Genomic DNA, 24,096 nt, shown 5'->3' with positions numbered 1-24,096 from the left:
ACTGTTAGTTGAGTAATGTGCCTCAATCATGATGAGCTCGCCATGTATGGTACATTGCTCTCCTAAAAATGAGCAGGAGTAGCATTTTTACATGGCGTGTAGCCTAGCATTATGGCACCAAAGAGAGGAAATGAACTATATTGCATACCCCCCACACCCTCCATCTCTTTGGCTTAACTTGTCCGCACCGTCATAAGCATGCACAGGAATGTAATGATATCTCTGGTGAACATGGGCCCAGTTGGAGTGCCATTGAAAGCCCAGCCATTTTCTCCCCTCATTAGCCCAGTAAATCAAGTTCAGAATGAACCTCACAGGGAATCGCATGGCAAGGAACCACACTTTCCTGCTGTACCTCGCTGAGTCCGTTGTCAATTAGCTATATAGAAATGGCAAACAATAATGGGACCGTTAAGTCTGTCTAGTGTTGGGGGTTTTCCAACACGGTGGTGTTATTGATTGTTCTGCATGTAGCAGATGTTTACTGCAGAATGCACAGTGTGATTTCTTGAGCTTCAGTTGACTAATGCTTCAGGGAAATTGTGAAAGGTTGATATGAGGAAAGATCCACTAACCCAAGAAGGATGCAATTATACACATTGGACTCCGGAGCAGTGGAAACGTGTTCTCTGGAGTGATGAATCACTCTTCACCATCTGGCAGTCCGATGGAGGAATCTGGCCAGGAGAACACTACCTGCCCCAATGCATAGCGCCAACTGTAAAGTTTAGTGCAAGAGGAATAATGGTCTGGGCCTGTTTTTTCATGGTTTGGGCTTAGCCCCTTAGTTCCAGTGAAGGAAAACCTAAACGCTACAGCATAAAATTACATTCCAGACGATACTGTGCTTCCAACTTTGTGGCAACAGTTTGGGGAAGGCCCTTTCCTGTTTCAACATGACAATGCCCCCATGAACAAAGTGAGGTCCATACAGAAATGGTTTGTCGAGATCGGTGTGGAAGAACTTGACTGGCCTGCACAGAGCCCTGACCTCAACCCCACCGAACACCTTTGGGAAGAATTAGAACACTGACTGCGAGCCTAATCACCCAACATCAGTGCCCGACCTCACTAATGCTCTTGTGGCTGAATGGAAGCAAGTCCCTGCAGCAATGTTCCAACATCTATTGGAAAGCCAGAAGAGTGGAGGCTGTTATGGCAGCAAAGGGGGGACCAACTCTATATTAATGCCCATGATATTGGAATGAGATGGGCTCCACATACTTTTGGTCATGTAATGTACTTCTTGCATACTTCTGGCAATATGCAAGGCAAGTAAAGCAACTTGAAGTTAAAAACGAACTTTGAAATTAAATCACCTCTTTGTGTCCTTGTAATACGATTTCAGAGAGTTTTCGATTAAATAACTGAATTTCTTGAACCTGAGTAAATATGATTTAATCACCAAATCCCTGTTAATTCCATTTATTCTGTCAGTTATTAACAAAGCAGCAGTATGCATGTGGCTGGCTGAGGCTCCATGTTTATCCACCTGGCTGGGTTGGCTGTCCTGCACCTCACCTGGCTACTGGTCTTCCTCTCATGCCAGATGTGGACTTAGTCACGGCCACGGAGAATAGCCCCCGCTGAAGGTGAACCTGGCTGCAATCAGGTAGGTTGTTTGTGTCTTTGAGGTTAGAAGAGTTGCAGTACTCTGTCCCATTTAAGTTTTATCAGTGTGTGAACTGTAAATAAATAAAACAAAGAGGTAATTTAATTTCAATGTTTATTTTTAATTAATGTAGAGGGTGGCTTCTTGCTTGGATGAAGCTCAGGTTTTGTATTATGTCTTGTTCCAAACTTCCACAATCGACACACACATTGCACGTGGACTGTTCCTTAACGTGCACATGATTATGTGTCAATTAGCGTGGGTGTGTTTAAGTCCCCACAAGAATAGTATTCTTTTTTGGGGGGGACCAACTGCAGACATTTTGTTAGTCCCCACAAGGTCAAATGCTATTTCTAGTGGTTTTAGGATTAAGGTAGAATTAGTTTTAGGGTTAGAATTAGGTTTAGGTTGAAGGTTAGGAGATAGAGTTAGATTTAGGGTTAGGGTTAAGGTTAGGTTTTAAGGTTAAGGTTAGGGTTAGGGTTAAGGTTAGGCCCTAACATTAACCCTAACCCTAACCTTAGGGTAAGGGTTAGGTTTAGGAAAATAGGATTTTGAATGGTTATAAATTGTGTGCCCCCACAAGGTTAGTTAAACACGAGTGTGTGTGTTTGTGTGTATCTGTGATAGTGTATGTGTCACGACTTCCACCGAAGGTGGCTCCTCTCCCTGTTCGGGCGGTGCTCGGCGGTCGTCGTCGCCGGCCTACTAGCTGCTACCGATCCATTTTTCCTTTTCGTTTGTGTCTGTCTGTTTTGTTTACACCTGTGTCCTATTAGTTAATTTCGGTGGGTTTATTAACCTCCGCTGCCTGCTAGTCTTTGTGCGGGATTATGTGCTTTTGTTGCTCTGCTAGGGGTGCGTGTTTGTGGGGGATTATTTGCTGTTGTTGCTCTGCTAGGGGTGCGTGTTTGTGGGGGATTATTTGCTGTTGTTGCTCTGCTAGGGGTGCGTGTTTGTGGGGGATTATTTGCTGTTGTTGCTCTGCTAGGGGTGCGTGTTTGTGGGGGATTATTTGCTGTTGTTGCTCTGCTAGGGGTGCGTGTTTGTGGGGGATTATTTGCTGTTGTTGCTCTGCTAGGGGTGCGTGTTTGCACCGTTTGTAGTGTATTTAGGTTAGAGGTTTCTGCTCCGTGTGGTACGTTTATTTCCCTGTGTGTGGCGACTTCGTTGGGTGTGTTTCCCCACCTGTTGTTGTGTTTTGGGACATTCAATAAATGATTGTGCTACTGGAAATTCCTTGCTCTCCTGCTCCTGCTCCTGACTCCTGCACCTACCTCTTCTTAGGAGGCACCTAACAGTATGGGTGTGTGTGTATTTGCTTTGCATGTCTGCAAGTGTGTATTTGTGTATATCCAGTAACAAATCACTTATGACCCTGTGTGTATTTCTCCTCCATCAGTACCCATCCCCTAACCTTTAAATCTAAATGCATTTCCTCCCCTCCCGGCTGGTTGGAAGGTGCTCACGCTGCCCTAAAGGTTAATTGATTTTCCTACCCTTGTGCAGCCTGCTCAAATCACACCAGGACAGGAGACTGAGTAATGGGGAAATATGCATGGCATGCTATACCGATTCTAACAGTTTGTCAAGCATATGTCATATCCAGTGTTCAATCTAATCTGGACAGCACTGAACTACCATACACATTTTTGGAAGGACTGCACCCATTGTTTGGGAATCGATTCAGATTCAGGCACAAATTCAGATAGTTGTCTTTGATATTTCATTCTTCGACTGGATAAACCCAAACACCCATCCACACAAACACTTTCTCGCAGCCTCTTCATTAACCAAAGCCTGCTTGGAGATGTATGGCAGTAGATGTCCAAGGGTTTGGTCCGATCAATCCCCAGTGTGTTTGTACCCGAGCCCCCGGCTCTCATTCTGAATGATCGTTAGACGACGCCAACAAGGAGGACAGGAGAAGGACCACAACAATGCAAGTCACTGTACAGTACACAAACAACCTCCATAAGGTAGATGTGACTGAATCACACTCCCACTGCCTACTGCACTTACAAGGTTCCAACACTGTGCCTCAAATGGATGGAGAAAGAGATTTAGCTACTGACAGAGTGAAGAGGATAATTTTTTTTTATTTAACATTTATTTAAGTAGGCAAGTCAGTTAAGAACAAATTCTTATTTACAATGACGGCCTACCCCGGCCAAACCCTAACCCGGACAACGCTGGGCCAATTGTGCGCAGCACTATGGGACTCCCAATCATGGCCGGTTGTGATACAGCCTGGAATCAAACCAGGGTCTGTAGTGATGCCTCTAGCACTGAGATGCAACACCTTAGACCGCTGCGCCACTCGGGAGCCCCGGGGTTGATTGATTTCTCTCGGGGAAACAGCGGCGGTGATCATGCGTTGTACATGTCATGTATGTTATTTAACAGGCTGCCATGGCAATGGATGAGGGTGTGTCGAGTAAATATGGAATCTTTACAGAGACGGACAGATTGACAGCGGGTACGTATGTGTACATACACACAGTAATGCGATTATTGTGAATACTCAGATTCATATAATAGTTTGATTAAAACATTTACATGCTTTGCAAGAAGAACGATTTCTCTAATAATCCTGTTTACATAGACCCATCTGAAATCAGGCTACCTGATGTGACTCAGATCAAATACACCGGCGGGACTCTGATTAAGGTGTTTACATGTCTTAATAATTCAAAAAGATTGCACAAAAAATCCAGGTGTTTTAATCGGCTAATGCTTACTTTGATTACTACCCCACTCCGATTAAGATAAGCAGAGTAAGGTGTTTAGTGTGCATGTAAACGTACTCAGTGACAAGGTCAGCATGGTGTTGGGGCCGCTGGAAACTGGGAGAGAAGCGCTGGAATCCCGTCAGTAGAAAATCCCCCAGCACACGAGGAGATATAGATGCATCAAGGCTTGAACAAGAGCCCCTATAATATTTCCACACTGTATTGACATTGTTATCATCACATGGAACCGATTCCTCCTGTTACAATTCGTTTTTTGTTGTTGTTGTGAACAGGTCCTACTATTGTGCATGTTGTGCTAAATGTAATTGTCATGGTATTATCCCAGACTCCGATGTTCTATACAGTAGGATCAGTGAGAGAAAGCCAGAGATAGAAATAGATAGTGCCAACTATCTCAGACACACACAGGTGTCTCTGCTAACATGAAGCCTCTCTTTCTCTCTCTCGCTCAGCTACAGCAGCTTTTGTTTGTCTGACTTGGCACCCACCGTCTCTCTGTGACAGCCGCTGTTCGAGAACTGGGTCCCAATAAGTACCAACTGTCTTATTTGTGAGAACAGCATCAAACCTCTATGCACACATACACACACACACACACACACACACACACACACACACACACACACACACAAACACACACCTGCTACTTGAAAAAGCATTGAGGGATGAAAGCAGAAAAGCACTGTATCTGCCTCATGTCCAGGAGCTATTGAAACAGAAATCAGTTGATTTAATTTACTGCAGTGGGCTAAATCAGGGTCACACAGAGTGTTTCTTGGTAGTCTTAAACAAATCTACTTTGAAACAAAAGTATACACCTCACACACATGGTTATGGGCTTAAATAAAAGAAGACACCTGTACCATGTCAGATATAGAGTTGAAATGCATTCAATTTGAGTTTGCATCCCAATAATACACTTTATATACATGATAGAAGAATGAAGTATAACAAAACTGTTTGACATAGAAACACCGGATAAAAAATCCCAAAAAGTTTTATTAATGATGAAATAATGGAAAATATTACAGTTTTTCCGAATTGCTAAAACACAATTTTGCAAACTAGGCTGGTTTTATCAAAATACTTAACACAAACCACAAAACCACACACCCAAACTGCAAAATACCTCATATATCCTGCAAAATGAAGCACTGCAACCAAAACTACATATAGCATTATCACAATCAAATGTTTGCACGAAATGGCACACACATCATTCATATTACCAGATTTTTGTCTAATCAACTACACACTGTTGGACATAATGAAAAGCACTCTCATTTTTAGTATGCTTTGCCATAATACAAAAATAGTTCAAATTGTAGAAAATTCTTCAGTTGCACAGAAATATTTGCAGATACACACACATGCTGTTGAAACATTTTATTGTTTATTTTTCGCCAAACAAGTCAGTGCAACATATGCACAGCAGATATAGTCAGTGCAACATATGCACAGCAGATATATTTACATTGGACTGAACAAAAATATGCTCACAGAAAACAGTAAACTGAAAAAGAAAATAGCAGAAAAAATGTGCAGAAAAAATATATAGAAAAAAAAAGAGGCAAGAAAAATTATTAGGCAGTATCTTGCCGCACAGCTGGGTCTGGCCACAACGCCTCGTCCACATCACACGCAATATCTTCCCTTGCCAGACATCGAGGGAAGAAGCACCTTGAGTGCCTTATCCATCCCTGAATTGCACCCACATCAATCTCATCACATGCCTCTTCCATAGCCTGCACAAGAGGCATGCGCACAAAGGGCTGCCGGTCGTATACCTTCCACCGCCATGCCGAAAATAACTCTTCTATGGGGTTCAGAAATGGTGAGTATGGTGGGAGGTATTGCACGTGAAATGGTGGGTGGTCAGCAAACCAGTTTTGGACTGGGGCTGCACGATGAAAGCTCACGTTGACCCATACTACAACGTACCGGGTTCTTTGATGGTCTGCATCATTCATACGCTCTGGTGGTGTGAGAATGTTGTGGAGTCTGTCCAGAAATGTGAGAATATGGGCTGTGTTGTATGGTCCAAGGTTGGCATGACGGTGGAGGACACCATGCGTATTGGAGATGGCAGTGCACATTGTGATGTTCCCACCACATTGGCCAGGAACATCTATAATGGCTCTGTGGCCAATGACATTTCTCCCACTTCTTCTGGTCTTTGCTAGGTTGAACCCAGCCTCATCTATAAAGATAAACTCATGTGGGATTGCATGAGCATCCATTTCCAGAACTCCCTGAAAACAAAGAACAAAGGAGTCAATATGGTGTTATCCAGTACACTGAGAAACAATGTTGCGTGTAGTGTACTGCAGTCAATATTGTACTTACATCCACATATGCTCGTCTGACCTCTTTGTTTCTTTGAAAGTTTCTCTCAAACAGCACCTTATAAAGTTGTTTCATTCTGATTTGGTTTCGCTTGAGAATGCGAGCCAATGTGGACAGACTGACTTGTTGAATGTTGTTGAATATGGTGTTGTCTTGGATGATGTGGCTTTGAATTTCTCGTAATCTGATTTCATTATTTTCCAAAACCAAGTTTACAATGGCAGCTTCCTGTACCCTGGTGAACATTTGGCCCCTTCCTCCACCATGGTTGCGTCTCTCAGTCCTTTAGAAAAAAAAACAAAAAAAAACATATAGGGCTTGGACAATGCAGCCTAAAGATATTTCCCCCACAGTAGAGTAAATTCTACAGGAAATGTGTGCAGTTAGTGTATGACATCAGCTATTCATGAAGTAAACAGGTGTCACCCAACTGATACACTATGACATGGGGTGTACTACATAGTGTGAAAGAAATTTTGGTTACATACCTGTACTCCAGTCTAAATGTCCGGATGACACAGGCGACAGTAAAATGGCTCAAGTTGGGCTGCACTCTCTGTCCAACCTCTCGCATTGTCAGCCCATGGTTGATGACATGATCAACTAAGGTTGCTCTGATTTCATTTGAAAGTTGTTGTCTTCTTTGGCCATGAACTCCTCTACCAGCTCTACCCCTACCTCTCATTCTCACCCTCCCTCTTCCTCTTCCTCTCTCTGCAACGGCTTCCATTGTTGTTGTAAAATTAAAGGTGCTTTTCATAGTGCTTACTTCCTGATTGAAGTGGTAACAATTAACCATTGAGGTGTTTGGCCAGGTGGCACATGTATTGGCCAATTAGCTCATGTAGTGTCATTTTGAATGGCAGTGTTTTGAAATGGCAAACATGTGACTTTATGTCAGATTGTTGTGTCTTATGCAGAGAACTGTGTGCAGTGCATTTAAAAAGTGCCATTTTTAATTGCAAAATGTGTGTAAAGCAGAAAATGTGTTTAGACTTTTGGAGACTTGAGAAGAGGTTTTGCTCTCTGTGTGTCAGTTTAAATAATTGTGCTTACCATGTCATTTTAGTGTGTTAGCAACTGGAAAAAACTGTAATAACATTCCACTCATGAGGCCACTAAAGGGCAATTTGGTCATTTGACTGCAGGAACTACGGCAGTCAAGGCAGTAGGCATGCAGTCCCCCTGCTGCCTACTGAGCTGACAGGTAATAAGTGTTTGACTGCATTTGTGTCCAGGAACGGAGGGCCTGAGGGTATCTCAGTCAATACCTAGAGGAACTACGTTCAGATGTCGGTGTTCAGCATGACTGAGTCCTCCAGGGGTGAATGCCAGCCCCTCTCTATTTTCAATGTCCATCCATCTCCTCTAATCCTGAGTGGCACGATGCAGAGACATGTTTAGGCCCTCATGGATTGTGTCTACAACAGGGGGATAACAAAGCCCTCCTTTGTCAGCTGTTGACTTGCAGCTAGGCTGGATCAATTGTTTCAGGGAAGTCAATCAAGTAGTCAATTAGTCCACCCACACAGATTAGTTCAGCAGCTTATAACATAATGATACAGACAGACAAGTCTAGAGGAAATCTGTGTCTAGGTTGATAGAATTGTATATCTGATCAACCTTTTCTTTATGGGGACCTGATGCATAACACTAATTTAAAAAAAAGTGTTACAATAAATGTAATGTTTATAATATACTTCGAAATGTGTAATTATAATATACAGCTAATTTAAATTGTTACCCAATATTATACTAGCACTACACGAACAAAAACAAAATGTTTCAGTATATTAATGAGTCGACACATTCCACCAACTGGTCATAAAACAGAGGGGCAATGAAATATATCATCCCTTAAAACAAAAAAGACAAAAAGCAGTCACGAGTTTTGGGAGAGAGACCAAAAAGCCTATTTCTTATATTGGCAGAGTCGTAATACTACCTGGGTGGCAGCATAAAAGCAATAAATAACATGTAAAAAACTGTTTTCCCTTTAATTGATAACCAGTAAGTACTTACTCGTCCAAGTAAATAATGATCCAACAAAGTATATTGCTCAAGTTCACATCTGTTTACATAATTACAGTGTTTAAAACATTTATACAGTATTCCCCATTGACATTTAGCATCCAATTAACATTTTACTATAGTTCTGTATATCACAATTATCTCTTACCAAAGCAAGTGAAGTGAAATGCAATGGACGATGGGTAATAATTTCTTCGGACATTTCTAGAAATAGAATTAGAACACATACGTATATCTCTGTGCCTTTGTCTCTTCCAGGGAAATTGTTAAAGCTCTTGATTGACGTCGGACACAACAAAGCTCTTGATCATATCTAAAGGAAAGGTGTTCAAGGTTAGAGGCAATATAGTTCACCTATGATAACTGTAGATCGCTTTTTGTCACAGGACAGAAGACAGATCACAGTTGTTGCTGCATAGACTGTCATTAAATTAGTTTCTTTACAGATTAATCACTTCTGGATATTTTAATTGCTTCAGTGAAGAGAACTAGCTCTGCCTAGGATACTGGGAAGATGTACAGCGCACCAGTTTGGACTGCTGTTTCTATAAATGGCTTTGCCAATTAGTACAATATTTTCCAGATTGGAATGGCAAATCCATTACTGAGGACAGAGGTTCTCTCCTTCCCCCTATGCCTTCCAAGTATTCTCTGTGCATTGTTCTATAAAGGGCACACTCTTTGGCAAATTAGTTTGAGACCCCCTGCAAGCCTCTTTCTTCGCCAATCGCCATTTATATTACTGCCAACAGGTCCACGAAAACTGCCAGTGTAATTACTGTGTGTACTTAGGGCTGTGACGTGGGTGCTCCTCACGAACACAAAACACATACAGATCTGCTATCTTAATTTGACATGTGAATTAGTTTGTGGATTATAATTAATGGACATTTTTACAGGGGTTGATACATTTTTCATTAGGGCAAATTAAGTCAGAGATTTTAGAGTGGAAATTACAAATGGTAGAAGCCTTTTAAATCCTCGAACACACAACAAGTTTGCATTTCTCTGCGACAACAGAGTGATCAAATTAAGATAGCACACCTGTACATGTACATGCACAGATAAATGCACATTTTCACACACACACACACACACACACACACACACACACACACACACACACACACACACACACACACACATTACATTACATTTACATTTACATTTAAGTCATTTAGCAGACGCTCTTATCCAGAACGACTTACACATGCGCGCACACACACACACACACACGGTTGAATTCACATTTGCGCTCACAAACACGCACACAGTCACTACTGCTCAGCGTTCAACACCATAGTGCCCACAAAGCTCATCACTAAGCTAAGGACCCTGGGACTAAACACCTCCCTCTGCAACTGGATCCTGTACTTCCTGACTGCCCACCTCCAGGTGGTAAGGGTAGGCAACAACACATCTGCCACGCTGATCCTCAACACTGGGGCCCCTCAGGGGTGCATGCTTAGTCCCCTCCTGTACTCTCTGTTCACCCACGACTGCGTGGCCATGCACGACTCTAACACCATCATTAAGTTTGCTCACGACACAACAGTGGTAGGCCTGAACACCAACAACGATGAGACATCCTATTGGGAGGAGGACAGAGACCTCGCAGTGTGATGCCAAGACAACAACCTCTCCCTCAATGTGAGCAAGACAAAGGAGCTGATCGTGGACTATAGGAAAAGGAGGGCTGAACAGGTCCCCATTAAAATTGACAGGGCTGAAGTGGAGCGGGTCGAGAGTTTCAAGTTCCTTGGTGTCCACATCACCAAACGAACTATCATGGTCAAAACACAACAATATAGTTGTGAAGAGGGCACGACAACACCTTTTCCCCCCTCAGGAGACTGAAAAGATTTGGCATAGGTCCCCAGCTCCTCAAAAAGTTATACAGCTGCACCATCGAGAGCATCCTGACCGGTTGCATCACCGCCTGGTATCGAAACTGCTCGGCATCTGACCGTAGGGCGCTACAGAGGGTAGTGCGTATGGCCCAGTACATCACTGGGGCCAAGCTTCCTGACATCCAGGACCTAAATACAAGGCAATGTCAGAGGAAGGCCCTAAAAATTGTCAAGGCTCCAGTCACCCAAGTCATAAACTGTACTCTCTGTTACAGCATGGCAAGCGGTACTGGAGTGCCAAGTCTAGAACCAAGAGGCTCCTTAAAAGCTTCTACCCCCAAGCCATAAGACTGCTGAACAATTAATCAAATGGCCACCCAGACTATTTACATTGACACCCTATGTTTTTACACTGCTGCTACTTGCTGTTTATTGTCTATGCATAGTCACTTCACAAATTACCTTGACTAACCTTTTCCCCCGCACATTCACTCGGTACCAGTAGCCCATGTTGCAGCCTCATTATTGTTATGTCATTTTATTGTGTTACTTTTTGATTTGGTTTGTTTACTTTAGTTTATTTAGTAAATATTTTCTTAACCAAAAATGCAGCTCAAGAAATAGAGTTAAGTGCGTGTTAGTAAGCATTTCACTGTAAGGTCTACACCTGCTGTATTCGGCGCATATGCCAAATAAAATTAGATTTGATTTGTATGTGAGGGGCGGACGCTGCCTGTTCCAAACACAGCTCTGAAACAGGATAATGAGCTGTATCCTGCCAGTGACCCCGAGCTAAATGCTGCCTGCACCCCTCCATCTCTCTCCCTTTCTCTTCCTCTCTCTCTCTTCCTTCTCCTCCGCCCTAACCATGGAGCCAGCGGTGATGTCTTTTAGACTGTCCCTAGACGAACAGACAGATAGACATACAGACAGCGGATGTCTGCCTCCCTATTTCAATGACAGTAAACATGACATTTTCTTCCCCATAACCGCTCGGCTGATGCCATTTCATTTTATGTCTAATTGTTGACTTAGCCGCTTTGAAGATTGCCAGTTGACCGCATACGCCCGCTGACTGATTACATTATTGGGGTTAAGGGCTAATTGCTCGGTAGCTAGCTTTATGTGTGCATGGCTGCTGCAGAATCCTGGGATGCTCACCTCTAGGTCAAGTCCAAGTCCACGTTACAGAAACCAAAATGAGTTTGGGAAAAACACAGGCATGTTTAATAATGCTTGAGTGTGTTGCGTTCACATATACATTACATTTTAGCAGATGTTCTTATCTAGATCGACTTACATCCATCTTAAGATAGCTAGGTGAGACAACCACAAATCACAGTCATAGTAAGTACATTTTTCTTCAATAAAGTAGCTATCAACAAAGCCAGTGCTCGTGAGAAAAGACAAACGCTAGTTTTACTGCAAACAAGACAAGGGTGTTTTTTTTATATATATATTCTTTGAAGAGGTTGGCTTTCATTTTACGTTTGAGTCATTTAGCAGATGCTCTTATGCAGAGCGACTTACAGTAGTGAATGCATACATTTCATACATTTTTTTTCATACTGGTCCCCCGTGGGAATCAAACCCACAACCCTGGCGTTGCAAACACCATGCTCTACCAACTGAGCCACACGGGACCCCAACTTTCAAAAGTTTTTGGAAGATGGGCAGGGACTCAGCTGTCCTGACATGAGGGGAAGCTTGTTCCACCATTTGAGTGCCAGGACATAGACATCATCAGGACATAGCCTGGGATGAGCGAGAGCTGCCCCTTGTAGGGGTGGGAAGGCTAAGAGAAAAGCATGCTGGGTTGAAAAGCAACTACCGTATAAAAGTCCTTTGGAGATACGACAGCCTTGTCTTACTACTATTACCATTGGATTATCCTGAAATAAATGTAATCTGATGGGAACCTTGAAGACAGGACAGGCTTGGTCATATGTAGCACTCACGTCCCAAGGACATGTCCCTCACAGCACAGATGGATTGAAATCCCTCCAGAGGAAGACCTGTCTTTGGTCTGTCTGTCTGTCTGTCTTTGGTCTGTCTTTGGTCTGTGCGTGTGAGTGGGCGTGTGTGTGTGTTTGTGCATGTGTGTGTTTGCATCTGTGTCTGTGCATCTGTGTGTGAATTACAGTGTGTGTGACTGTGGCATTCCCTAAAGTATGCAGGCACATAAGAGTGAACGCCAGATAGATAGGGGGATGTGTGTAAATAGAGTGAGAAGAGGGTGGTGGGAGACAAAATGGAGGTACAGTGACAGTGAGGTGGGACACAAAGTGGAGGTACAGTGACAGTGAGGAGAGTGGTGGGACACAAAGTGGAGGTACAGTGTGCTTTCTTTAATGGAGCGCTGGCATGAGTCACAGGTGCAATCCATGGCCATTAGCATAGAATCACTGTATTGTGTGGGAGCTTTCCACCTCATTCATATCAGCTGTGAGTCAACACCCCTGTCCAAGCTGAGGGACCAGCAGGCGAAGCTGTGGCAAATGGAGGTGTCTCCGACCCATTGAATCAATGCAGTGAGATCATGTAGTGTGTGATGTTTGACTTCGCCCTCGGTCTACTACCACACTGATATGTCCAACGTCTCTTCTGCTGTTTCTGGTAGGGAGTAGGAGGCTTTTAAAATAGACCTTGAATAGAGAGGAGAGTGTTTTTTGTCAATGCCTTGCGAGCAGCTCTTTTTTTTACCAAGGCCCTGAAATACCTGTGTAGAGGTGGGATCTTTGTGTTTCCTGTTTAGAGTTTTTAATTGTTTGTGGTCTGCTTGTGTAACGCCCTGGTCATAGGGAGGGTTTTTTTTGTTCTTTATTTTGGTTAGGCCAGGGTGTTACATTGGGTGGGCGTTCTATGTTCTTTTTCTATGTTTTTGTATTTCTTTGTTTTGGTCTGTGTGTGGCTCCCAATCAGGCACAGCTGAAGTTCGTTGTTGTTGATTGGGAGTCACACATAAGTGCATGTTTTTCCGTTGGGGTTTTGTGGGTAATTGTTTCTGTTCAGTGTTTCTCCTGACAGGACTGTTGGCTGTCAGTTTCTTATTTTGTATTTGTATAGTGTTCCATTTAATAATTAAATATGATGAACACTAACTCCGCTGCGTTTTGGTCCACTCTCTCTTCAGACAGCCCTTACAGCTTGCTTGTCCTTGACTTGACAAAACCTACTAAATGAAGTTCAAGTTTAATTATTAGTTGTATGTACAGGATACACGTGGTATTCACATCCAACGAAATGCTTACTTGCAGGTTCCTTCTCGACAATGCAACAAAAATAATAAATAAGAAAATATGAGAATATGAACATAGATTAATGGCTCAGCAGAATAAAATAAACATTTTAGCATAAGTATTATACAGGAAGGCACAGTTTATAGTACAATATTTACACATGTATCAGGGAAGTTACTAGTTTAGATATCCATGAATGCAGTGTGTATTTTGGTAATTCGAGAGCTTTGGACTATAAAGGTTCTATCTGCATTTTAGTCAAAATGTAGTTATTGACATAGCCTTATTCTGTTCAATGTTCTCTACCTATATAGTACTCTAAACACCCCAATTCATGTTGTTCAGTTCAAAATAATATAAGATTAAAATTGCTGACACCATTCAAACCAATGAGGGTTCAAAGCCAATTATCTCAGAATCATCTTTTTGCAGATAGAACCTTATAGTCCCAAGCTCTCGAATTAAAATACTTTCACCTTATGGCAAAATGGGTCTGAACATGGTACTAGGCTAGAGTACCCTTATTAGTTCAAACAAAGCAATGTGATGATACAGTCTATTTACCAGCTCTCCTCTCTGCAATGCGAATGACCACAGGACTCCAATCCTGGAATGGCTTAGGAAGGATTATTATAATTAATAAGTATTATAATAACAGTATTATAATAACATTTTTAATAATCTAGAAAATATGACTCTGAATTAGGTAACATTTCTTATGCACTCTGCGTCTAACTGAGCATGACTGAGCTGTCTAGAGTATGCCTGACCTTTAAGATGAGATTTGGGTTATGGTGGATTTTGGAGAATTTTGGGATGTATTTGCATAATGGGAGTGGACTGTTGCACCGTGTTGACCTTTTTTACCATTGCAGACAGTATTCCCCTCTCAAATACTGGTGGAAATATAGGTTGGCCTAGACACCGTTTCTCCTGTCCCTAAAACGATATCCGGCATTTGGATTGCTAACATTGGAATACCTTTAAAGGCCACCCCATTTCCATGCCCTTCTCACCACTTCTTAGAAGGCTGTCCCATACACATGCCTCCATGTCCTTGTCTACTGTGGGGGACACATCAGACTGTTATAGGCCTTAAGCAAAACTTTTCAAAACCTTTTTTTTTTTAAATCAGGGCCCTTAAAAGAGATCATGACTTCTCTCATTCTATTCATCAGTCAGATGTTAATCATGATAATTTGATGACTCAAGAGAGGATAGAGAGAGGCGGACAGAACCCTACTCTGCGTTTACCACCCATCTGGAGTCGCTGCAGAAGGCATCCTCCCCTTGTCTCCAAACCTCATTTCTTCTATTTACAGAGGGGAGAGTGGGGTAAGTTGAGCCATTTTTTACATTCAGCATCACTCCATCAAGGAAAATATAGTATTCTTTCTAACAAAGATATCTACATCCCTGGAAATGATCAGAATTCATGTAAACATTACAGTTTCGAAAACATAGCTTGTCCTTTCCCCGGGTATGTGGTGAGTCGAGCCGTGAGACAGGGTAAGTTAAACCGCCTACACATTTCTGTACTGAATAAAATACTACTACTACCACCCTTTCAAAACCATGTCTATCTTTATTTCCCAAACACAATTCAACTTAATCAAAATCACTTTTTTGTCTTCTAATAATTTTAGGCATCTTTTAACACAGGCCAGCAAACACTTTTTTTTAAACACTATTAACATAGTTAATAGCTCATGTTATTAGCTCATATTCCAGCGATAATACCTTCCATTACGTCTGGGAAGAAAAATCTTACATTTTTATCAACTTGCTATTGGCTCAACCATTGGCTCAAGGCAAACATTTTGACTATATTAGCCCACACAGCTACAAGGATGCACTTTCATGCTAGGTTTAGGACCTTATATTAAAGCTTACAGAGACCCAAACTGATGTAAAGATTCATCTTAAAAAGTATTTACGTTTGTTTAGAAACATGCATGAAGAAACATCGCACACAATAAAATCATGTGACTTGGTGAAAATTCATTTTTTGGACCTAACTTGCTTACCACTTTTTCAGTGTTGTTTCTTCCTTCATGAAATGATGACCTCTTCCTAAATATTTGGTCAAATAATTAATTTTGTGTATGGTTTCCTAGAAACAAGGGTGGCTCAACTTACCCCACTCTCCCCTACAGAGCATTACCCAAATAATCCAAAAAATATAAATGTTTTATTGTCACATACACCGGATGGATGCAGTGTTGTTTTAACCAGTCAGCCATAGTAGTACAACGCCCCTGGAGAGAATGAGGGGTAAGTGTCTTGCTCAAGGGCACATCAACCAATTTTTCACTTTGTCTGTTCGGGAATTCAAACCAGTGACCTTTCACTTACTGGCCCAACGCTCTAACTGCTAGGCTACTTGCCGCCTTCACTATGAACCCACTCACCGAACAACCTTGTTGGAGTTTGCTGTAGATACGTCACTTATCATCAAGTTGGATTTATCGTTGTGTTTGTTTAGAGATTTCATTTAATAAGATATCTGCCAAAACCCTTTCTCCCTCCTCTTTGTCTGGAATTTTAAAGGGCACTCACATGGCCTTGGATTGAGAACAGCCTGTACTGTTGCCAGCTAACAACCTTATCCTCTAAAGAAGGCCATGTTCTACTTCAAAGTCCAAGTTTGTTGGGAAAGTAACTTGATTTTGCACACATAGTATTGGTTTAAGACATTTTTTATTCTTCTTGAAATGGTCAATACACTGCTGTTCTGACAATTACAGTACAAACCAGTCTCAGTCGTTCATAATTAAGATACATAATAGGTCATTAAACATTCATGTCACAGATCATTGCCATTATCTCAGAGTCCACATTACTTGGATCAGCGACTAAATGTGGGCTTGGGTCAATAGTTCAGACTTCAATAGACTGACGACATATAATCCATATTCAGGAAGGTATTCCCATGTGAAGCGTACCAATGAAATCCTCCTATACTTTACATGTTTGGTTCATATTATTTTACCAGCGAGTGTACTTAAAGTGTCTCGGTCTAACTCATACCAAAAGGTCACTCTTATGTTTAGCTGTAGCCCTTGCCATGCCTCTGGGTGTACAGAACTTGTATGGCAAATAATGAGCAAAGGTCAACATCTTAGTGTTGTCATTCAGCTCGAGACTCTTTCACTGGATGCTTAAAGAATTTTGTGGTCAAGCATTTTAACCCAAAGTTTCCCAAAGCAGTTTCAACCCAGTTCTTCCCTTAATTATTATATTATTCCTTCAGAAAAACATATCAAACTCTTTTGGACCTTCCAGAATTAAGTTGCTTTGTTTTAAATGAAGGGGAATCATTCAAATGAATGAGTAATGCGATCTCCTTCAGCAGACAGCAGTTAGAGGACCAATATAAACGTAATTATATTTATCATACAAACATGTCAGATCTGATAAGTCATGAGGAGAGGGAGGGGGTGGGATGATTCATTTAGTCGTCCGTCCGCAGAGCGAACTGGGGGATATCACATCACCAATTAATATAATTTAGGTTCGGCTAATCAGATAAGGTGGAAAAGGCTTAGACCAAGATGGAGGCCCCCCTGCCGTATCTCTCTCACTCAGACCCTCATCTATAATGAAACACTTCCTAAGTCTGAGGTGTTTTATATTAAACGCTACGTGCTCTTTTTACGAATTGTCTCATGTACTCTCAATTCAATAACATGTTTGTTGTTATTTTTTCGATTTTGCATCATTTATATGGAGTGTTCCTTTCTTCTTTCTTCTTTGCTGGAATACTCTTCGTGGAACAAGCTTTCTTATTAGTACCCAAGCTTAATGGCACTGTGTTATGTGATGTGTGGTTACACTAACTTCTGACTTTGATTGTGTTGAATGTGGAAACCAGTGTGCAATGAAGAGAGCCTTATTCAGAGAACATACAGAGAGTACAAAAGTATGACGTAGAATCAAGATAATGAGTGTGATATTATTCATGGGTTGAGGTACATTAACTTCTCAAATGTGCAATCCACACTTAGGTGGCCCACACCTTCCCACAGTGCATCAGAGCATGTGACAGCATCTCATCAACTTTGTTTCCTGCTACCTTTGCTACTTTTTCATAGTTGAATTGTGTTGAATTACACTACCGAAGAGAAGAGGTAGTCAACTTTAGTAACTTCATGAATATAATTATTATTGTGTATACTGTCTCATGGTAGGCATTGTGAATCAAAGTTATAGGGAACATACATATAAAGTAAGTAGATGGAAATTATTCTGATTTACCATTTGTCAGACTCTCTGCGTAGAGGGAGAATTCTTAAACACTGTTGTTTTTATCCTCTTGGCAGGCAAAGATTACAGAATAAATGAATGCCCAATTTTACTGAGTCAAGCTGACATAAGGAAAATAAAAACTGAAATTGCACAATGGTATTAAAAGGACTAAGCGCTGTCCACATAAGCCTTCATTTTGATTACATTCTCCCTCATCCCATTTCTTAGAAAGACCACTTTCAGAATCCATTTTGACATCCTTTTTCAAGCTTGCAACAGGAATCTCTCAACGTCCAATGCACACTTAACAGCACACGCCGGTAATTTACTACTCTCTCAAAGCCTTGTCTACAATGCTCAAAGGGATAGAAAACAGTGATCATAAATCGAACAGAATATGTTTTGATCAGTACTGCACCACTCTATAGTACAGCTTATGATTTTAAGGCTGGGCTGGGGGACACACAATTTGTCCTCCTTTGTTAACATCAAAAGATTTACCTTGGAGTGATTCTGCTCCATGCATGTACATGCATATCAATGTTATGTAGTGGTTAATTAAAACGCAGTGGGTTTTGCCAGTATTCTCTCCAGCCCACACACACTGTCATGGAAAATTAGGTTGGTATAACCTTGAAATAACCATGTTGATGGTCAGCTCTCCATAACATCTAGGATATTCATGGAGCCTACTCAGAGAAATCCAGGCACTAAAATCACTAAGGTGTTGGTGAAATACCCACTTTGAAATTGAAATGCATGTTACTACAATTGGTGTGTGCGTGCTTCTGCTACAGGTAAGCACATGAATGTTTGGTAAAATACATTTTAAAAGTATAAAAGGTTGCATCCCAGATTTCAGCAAATGAAACATAAAAAGGGATGAAAAGTGATATGTTCCATACTTTGGTATGTGTGAGTGACTCTCTGGAATGTGTGGCAGTTTTTGTTTGCTTCTTGCAATTCTGATAATACGTAGTTTGGTGCATACAGCTGACTGCTGTCCTGAGGCACTTGAAACTGTGGAACTTATGCCTGATAGTCTGGGGTGAATTCTGACTGACCCATCCAGTGTCCTGGTCACTACTACTGCACCACTTAGAGGAAGGAGGACAGATCTCACTCCACCAGCAGTTGTTCTGCTATTTCATACAGAAACAACCATTCACACTATATGAGCAGAAGGCTATTATTTAATAGAGAACAGAAGAGAAGAGATATTAGAGAGCAGGAAAATGTGCCATTTTAGCGAGAGTCCAGTCCTATGTAAAGAAATGAAATCTGTCCCTTTAAGAAGAGCACTAGCCAAACAGCACAGCAGTATTGGGAGAGGCTAAAATGAAACTAAAATGAAGAAACATGTATCAGGCACGGAAACGTCTTTCCTCTTCAGAAATCTCTGTACACTAAACACGTCATACTGTAGCTTGATCATCTGTTAAAGAGTCACTATACAGAAATCTCGCAGCCGTTTCATGGTTGCAAAAATTCTATTAGTTCGCCTAATTTCAATTTGTGTCATAACAAGCAAGTATAGTGTAGAGAATCATTGTACCATCTAAACCGCTGTGAAATATATTTTCCATAACCAAAAATATTGTATTTTCAGCTGTTTGAAGTTGGTGTACAAAACCGAAAGTATAGAAATAGCACACATAGAACAAATCTACCACTTCTTAGACTTGCTTTCAATGAGAAGGATAAATCTAGGATACATCTATAATTTACATTTCTATGTGAATTTTGTGGGTCGTCCAAAAAGTTACATATTGCAATTTTAAACACTTGTGCCTTTGGTAAGGCATTTCCCCTCAATGAAATAGATTAGCTGACAACTTCACAAAAACAATGCACGCACTTCAATGTTGTGATTCTGGATGGCCAGATAGCTATCACAATGACAAGAAGCTACCATGAGGGGAATCGTAGGTGGCTCGTTTCAGCTCATTGTATCTTTTTATTGATACCTGAGAGATCCTACAAAGCAGGTTTGAGGAGTTGGCCAAGTAACTTTAGTCAACTATGAGTACAACTCTGGATAACCGGTCATACGAAAGTGGCTCACCTTTTAGCCAGATTAAATTTATATGGCAATGAATCCTTAAGAACTAACCTGCTCCTGCTCCGGGGCAGGATAACTCCACTTACCCTGAATGAAATGACTGAGACGCGAGTTCAGGACCAATGAATTCAGATTCCCTCCCTCTTGCGAAGATTGCATCATCATCCCCTTCATTTGTGTCACGTCCTGACCGTAGTAAGATGTTATTTTCTATGGTAGAGTAAGTCAGTGCGTGACAGGGGGTGTTTTGTGTTTTTCTATGTTTTCTATTTCTATGTTCTTAGGTTCTAGTTTTTGTATTTCTATGTTGGTTTGTTTGGGATGATCTCCAATTGGAGGAAGCTGGTCCTCGTTGTCTCTAATTGGAGATCATACTTAAGTAGGGGTTTTTCTTCCTGGGTTTTGTGGGTGATTCTTTTTGAGTAGTGTTTGATTCTCCTCTGTGTCATGGTTTGTTGTTTTTGTCTGGTCAGTTATTTGATGTATTGCATTAGTTTCACAGAGTAAATAAAATGTGGAACTACACACACGCTGCACCTTGGTCCTCTCCTTACGACAGCCGTGACAATTTGAGGAAGATGACTGATTCAATATTTTATTAATTCAATGTTTTTTGTGTGTATAATTATTATTTTTTAAAGTTAAAATACCAACACATTATTTAGTAATGACAGAATGCATTTGACATTTTTGTATGACTTAATACAATTATTTTATCGATAGGAGTTGGTTATACATTGATAAGCACATCAAAGCACACCAAAGACGCCATTACGATAAGTAGTAAAATAAAGACTGCACTTCTAAAAGCCTAATTCACACTATAGCCTACTAGATTTGATAGATAACTTTTCCTTCATTTTGATTTCAGCACTGACTTGCCCATAGATTGATGGTTTCAACATTGTTTCAATAAAGAGTTTGGCGTTCGACCAGCCACGTGCAACATGCACGCTCAGTTACAAGACTGCTAGAGTTAGCGGCAGCCGGGCAAGAAGTATCCACCGTCACAGTACAGATGAATCCTGAGCTTCAATGTGAAGCTAACTGAAGCTTGTTAGCTTTAGAAAACCCTTAGTAGATCTAGCTTTCTTCGTAGGATAGCCCGCATGTCTTGCCATGAGGTGTTTTGACTGATATCACGTCTATGCTAATATGACAAAGAATTTGCTAGCTATCTAACCACAACTGTAATGAGGTATTTGAAAGACAAGTGCTCACTGTGTAAATTAATTTATGCTTTCAATAAATATTGAAGACAAAATATAGTTTACACATCAACAATTAAGCCAACACCATCTGTTTAGCCCCATAGTTGTGCACGCGTTGGTTTTGTTGCTAAACAACAAACCCATCTATGGTAAGAGATATTCATATGGGCTGGTATCCTGGTAAATTTACCCGGTTCCAAATATATTCTCTGAAGTTGTCTGTTTAGTCATTAGTTTGTATTATAGAGAGCCAACTGATCCCAGGAAATGTTTTATATTTTCACCTCTGATCTGTCTAGATATAGCCACCTCCAGCAGTCTCCTGTCTGAAGAGCAGTTATTGTGCTCTATCTGTCTGGATGTGTTCACTGAGCCAGTCACCACTCCATGTGGACACAACTTCTGCAAGGAATGTATAAGACAGTACTGGGATAGCAATGACCTGTGCCTGTGTCCAATGTGTAAGGAGAAATTACATAGAAAACCTGCGCTTCGCATCAATACTTTCATATCTGAGATGGCTGCTCAGTTCAGGAAGTCAGTTGAAGTGAAGGCCACCAGCAGCCGAGATCAATGCCCTGTTCAACCCCTTGAAGTCCCCTGTGACATCTGCACTGGGACGAAGTTCAAGGCCCTAAAGTCCTGCCTGGTGTGTCAGACCTCTTACTGTGAGACTCACCTGGAGCCTCATCAGAGAGTCCCAGCCTTAAAGAGACACAAGCTGATCAAACCTCTGGAGAATCTGGAAGACAGGATGTGTAAGAAGCACAACAGACTCCTGGAGCTGTTCTGCAGAACTGACCAGACATGTCTTTGTGTGTTGTGCTTCAAAACAGACCATATGGCTCATGACATTATCACTATAGAGGAAGAGTATGAAGAGAAGAAGGTTCAGCTGGGGAAGACTGAGGCAGAAGTGCAGCAGATGATCCAGGAGAGACTGCAGAAGGTTCAGGAGATCAAACACTCAGTAGATCTCAGCAAGAAAGAGGCACAGAGAGAGATATCAAACAGTGTGCAGGTCTTCACTGATCTGGTGCGATCCTTTGAGAGAAGCCAGGCTGAGCTCATTGAGATGTTTGAGGAAAACCAGAAAGCAGCAGAGAGGCAGGCTGAAGGGCTCATTAAAGACCTTGAGCAGGAAATCAATGTGCTGAAGAAGAGAAGCACTGAGCTGGAGCAGCTCTCACACACTGAGGACCACTTCTTCCTCCTCCCCCAGAGCTTCCCATCTCTGTGCAACCCTCCACCCACCAAGGACTGGTCTGAGGTCTGTGTTCACCGTGATATTTGTGTAGGGACTGTGATGGGAGCTGTATCTCAGCTTGAGGAGGCACTTATGAGAGAGGTGAGGAAGTTGTGTGATGCTGAGTTAAAGAGGATTCAGCTGTATACAGTGGATGTGACACTGGACCCTGATACAGCATATCCCGAACTAACCCTTTCTGAGGATTGGAAACAAGTGAGACATGAAGGCACACAAAATAAACTCTCTGACAACCCAGAAAGGTTTGATTCTATTTGTTGTGTCCTGGGAAAGAAGGGGTTCTTCTCAGGGAGATTTTACTATGAGGTGACGGTTCAGGGGAAGACTAAGTGGGATTTAGGAGTGGCCAGAGAGTCCATCAACAGGAAGGGAAAGATCATATTAAAACCTCAAAATGGATACTGGACTGTGGTCCTCAGGAATGGGAATGAGTATAAGGCCAAAGCAGGACACCCTGTTACCCTCTCATTGAGAAAGAAGCCCCAGAAGGTGGGGGTGTTTGTGGATTATGAGGAGGGTCAGGTGTCCATTTATGATGTGGAGGCCAGGTCTCATATCTACTCTTACACTGGTTGCATATTCACTGAAAAACTACATCCATACTTCAGCCCCTGTAGTAATGCTGGTGGTAAAAACTCTGCTCCTCTGATCATCTCTTCTGTCAATCTCCAAAATGGTTAGCTGATTGTCATTCTTTAGAGGAGGCTATGGTATGAAATGTAATTCCACACTTTAAAAAAATATGACCTTTGTCTTGTGATCCCTCCGTCATTCTAAATATGAAATAAAAAGTTAATGTACCACCAATCTTTAAGCAGTTAAGAACAGTTTGATTGATCAATTGCTTAATAAAGTGTTTACTGAACAGTGGGCTTTTACATGTAATGCTGTACATTAGTTACTAGATGAAAGAAAGCAACTGACCTATTGTTTTACATGTTAGAGTATGTAATTGTGGTAAGTCAGAGGAACAGAATGACCCTCACCACCCCTCACACACTGTAAGACCTGTGGAGTGTTGTGGTATCTCCTCTTCTTGGCCAGAATAGAACCCTGATGATTTTGAGAAATGATTTAGACTCTGACGGTGAATGTACACTAGATAGCGGTAAATTGCCGCGTGCCACTTAGGCCGCCCATTGTGACTCACTTGTGGGTGTGCTGGCAGTATATGGCAGCATCCAGCAGCATGTTTGATTGTGCGTCAAGAATTCAGCATAGCAAGTTTGTATGAAGGTCTGGTTATTAAATGGGTACATAGTTCAATAGTGATATCCTTGAAAACGCTTTAGTGACAAATAAACTTTGCTGCCCTGTTTCCAACTGTCCACATGGCTGGGAGAACCTTTTCGATTAAGTAAATACATTTCGAAAATGAAAAAAAAAAAAGATTTATTATTAGCTAACTAGCTACAGTGCAGGCTAACTCAAATGAGCTGCTAAATGAGCTAGCTAGTTGGCTAGCTAGCTATCTAGC

At 41.5% G+C, this 24,096-nt stretch overlaps 1 protein-coding gene across 1 annotated transcript; it reads left to right on the top strand.

The window, feature by feature from the left end:
- The first annotated feature begins 21,516 nt into the window (after nt 1–21,516).
- LOC106609383 (E3 ubiquitin-protein ligase TRIM21-like) lies at nt 21,517–23,300 on the top strand. Its single transcript, XM_014208168.2, has 2 exons — nt 21,517–21,532; nt 21,652–23,300. The coding sequence occupies exons 1-2, from the start codon at nt 21,517–21,519 to the stop codon at nt 23,298–23,300; spliced, it is 1,665 nt and encodes a 554-aa protein (XP_014063643.2).
- The last annotated feature ends 796 nt before the right edge of the window (nt 23,301–24,096 follow it).

This window comes from Salmo salar, chromosome 07 (assembly GCF_965601325.2).
Source record: "Salmo salar chromosome 07, fSalSal1, whole genome shotgun sequence".
In the NCBI taxonomy this organism is placed as follows: domain Eukaryota; kingdom Metazoa; phylum Chordata; class Actinopteri; order Salmoniformes; family Salmonidae; genus Salmo; species Salmo salar.
This window is presented reverse-complemented; position numbering and strand designations above follow the sequence as displayed.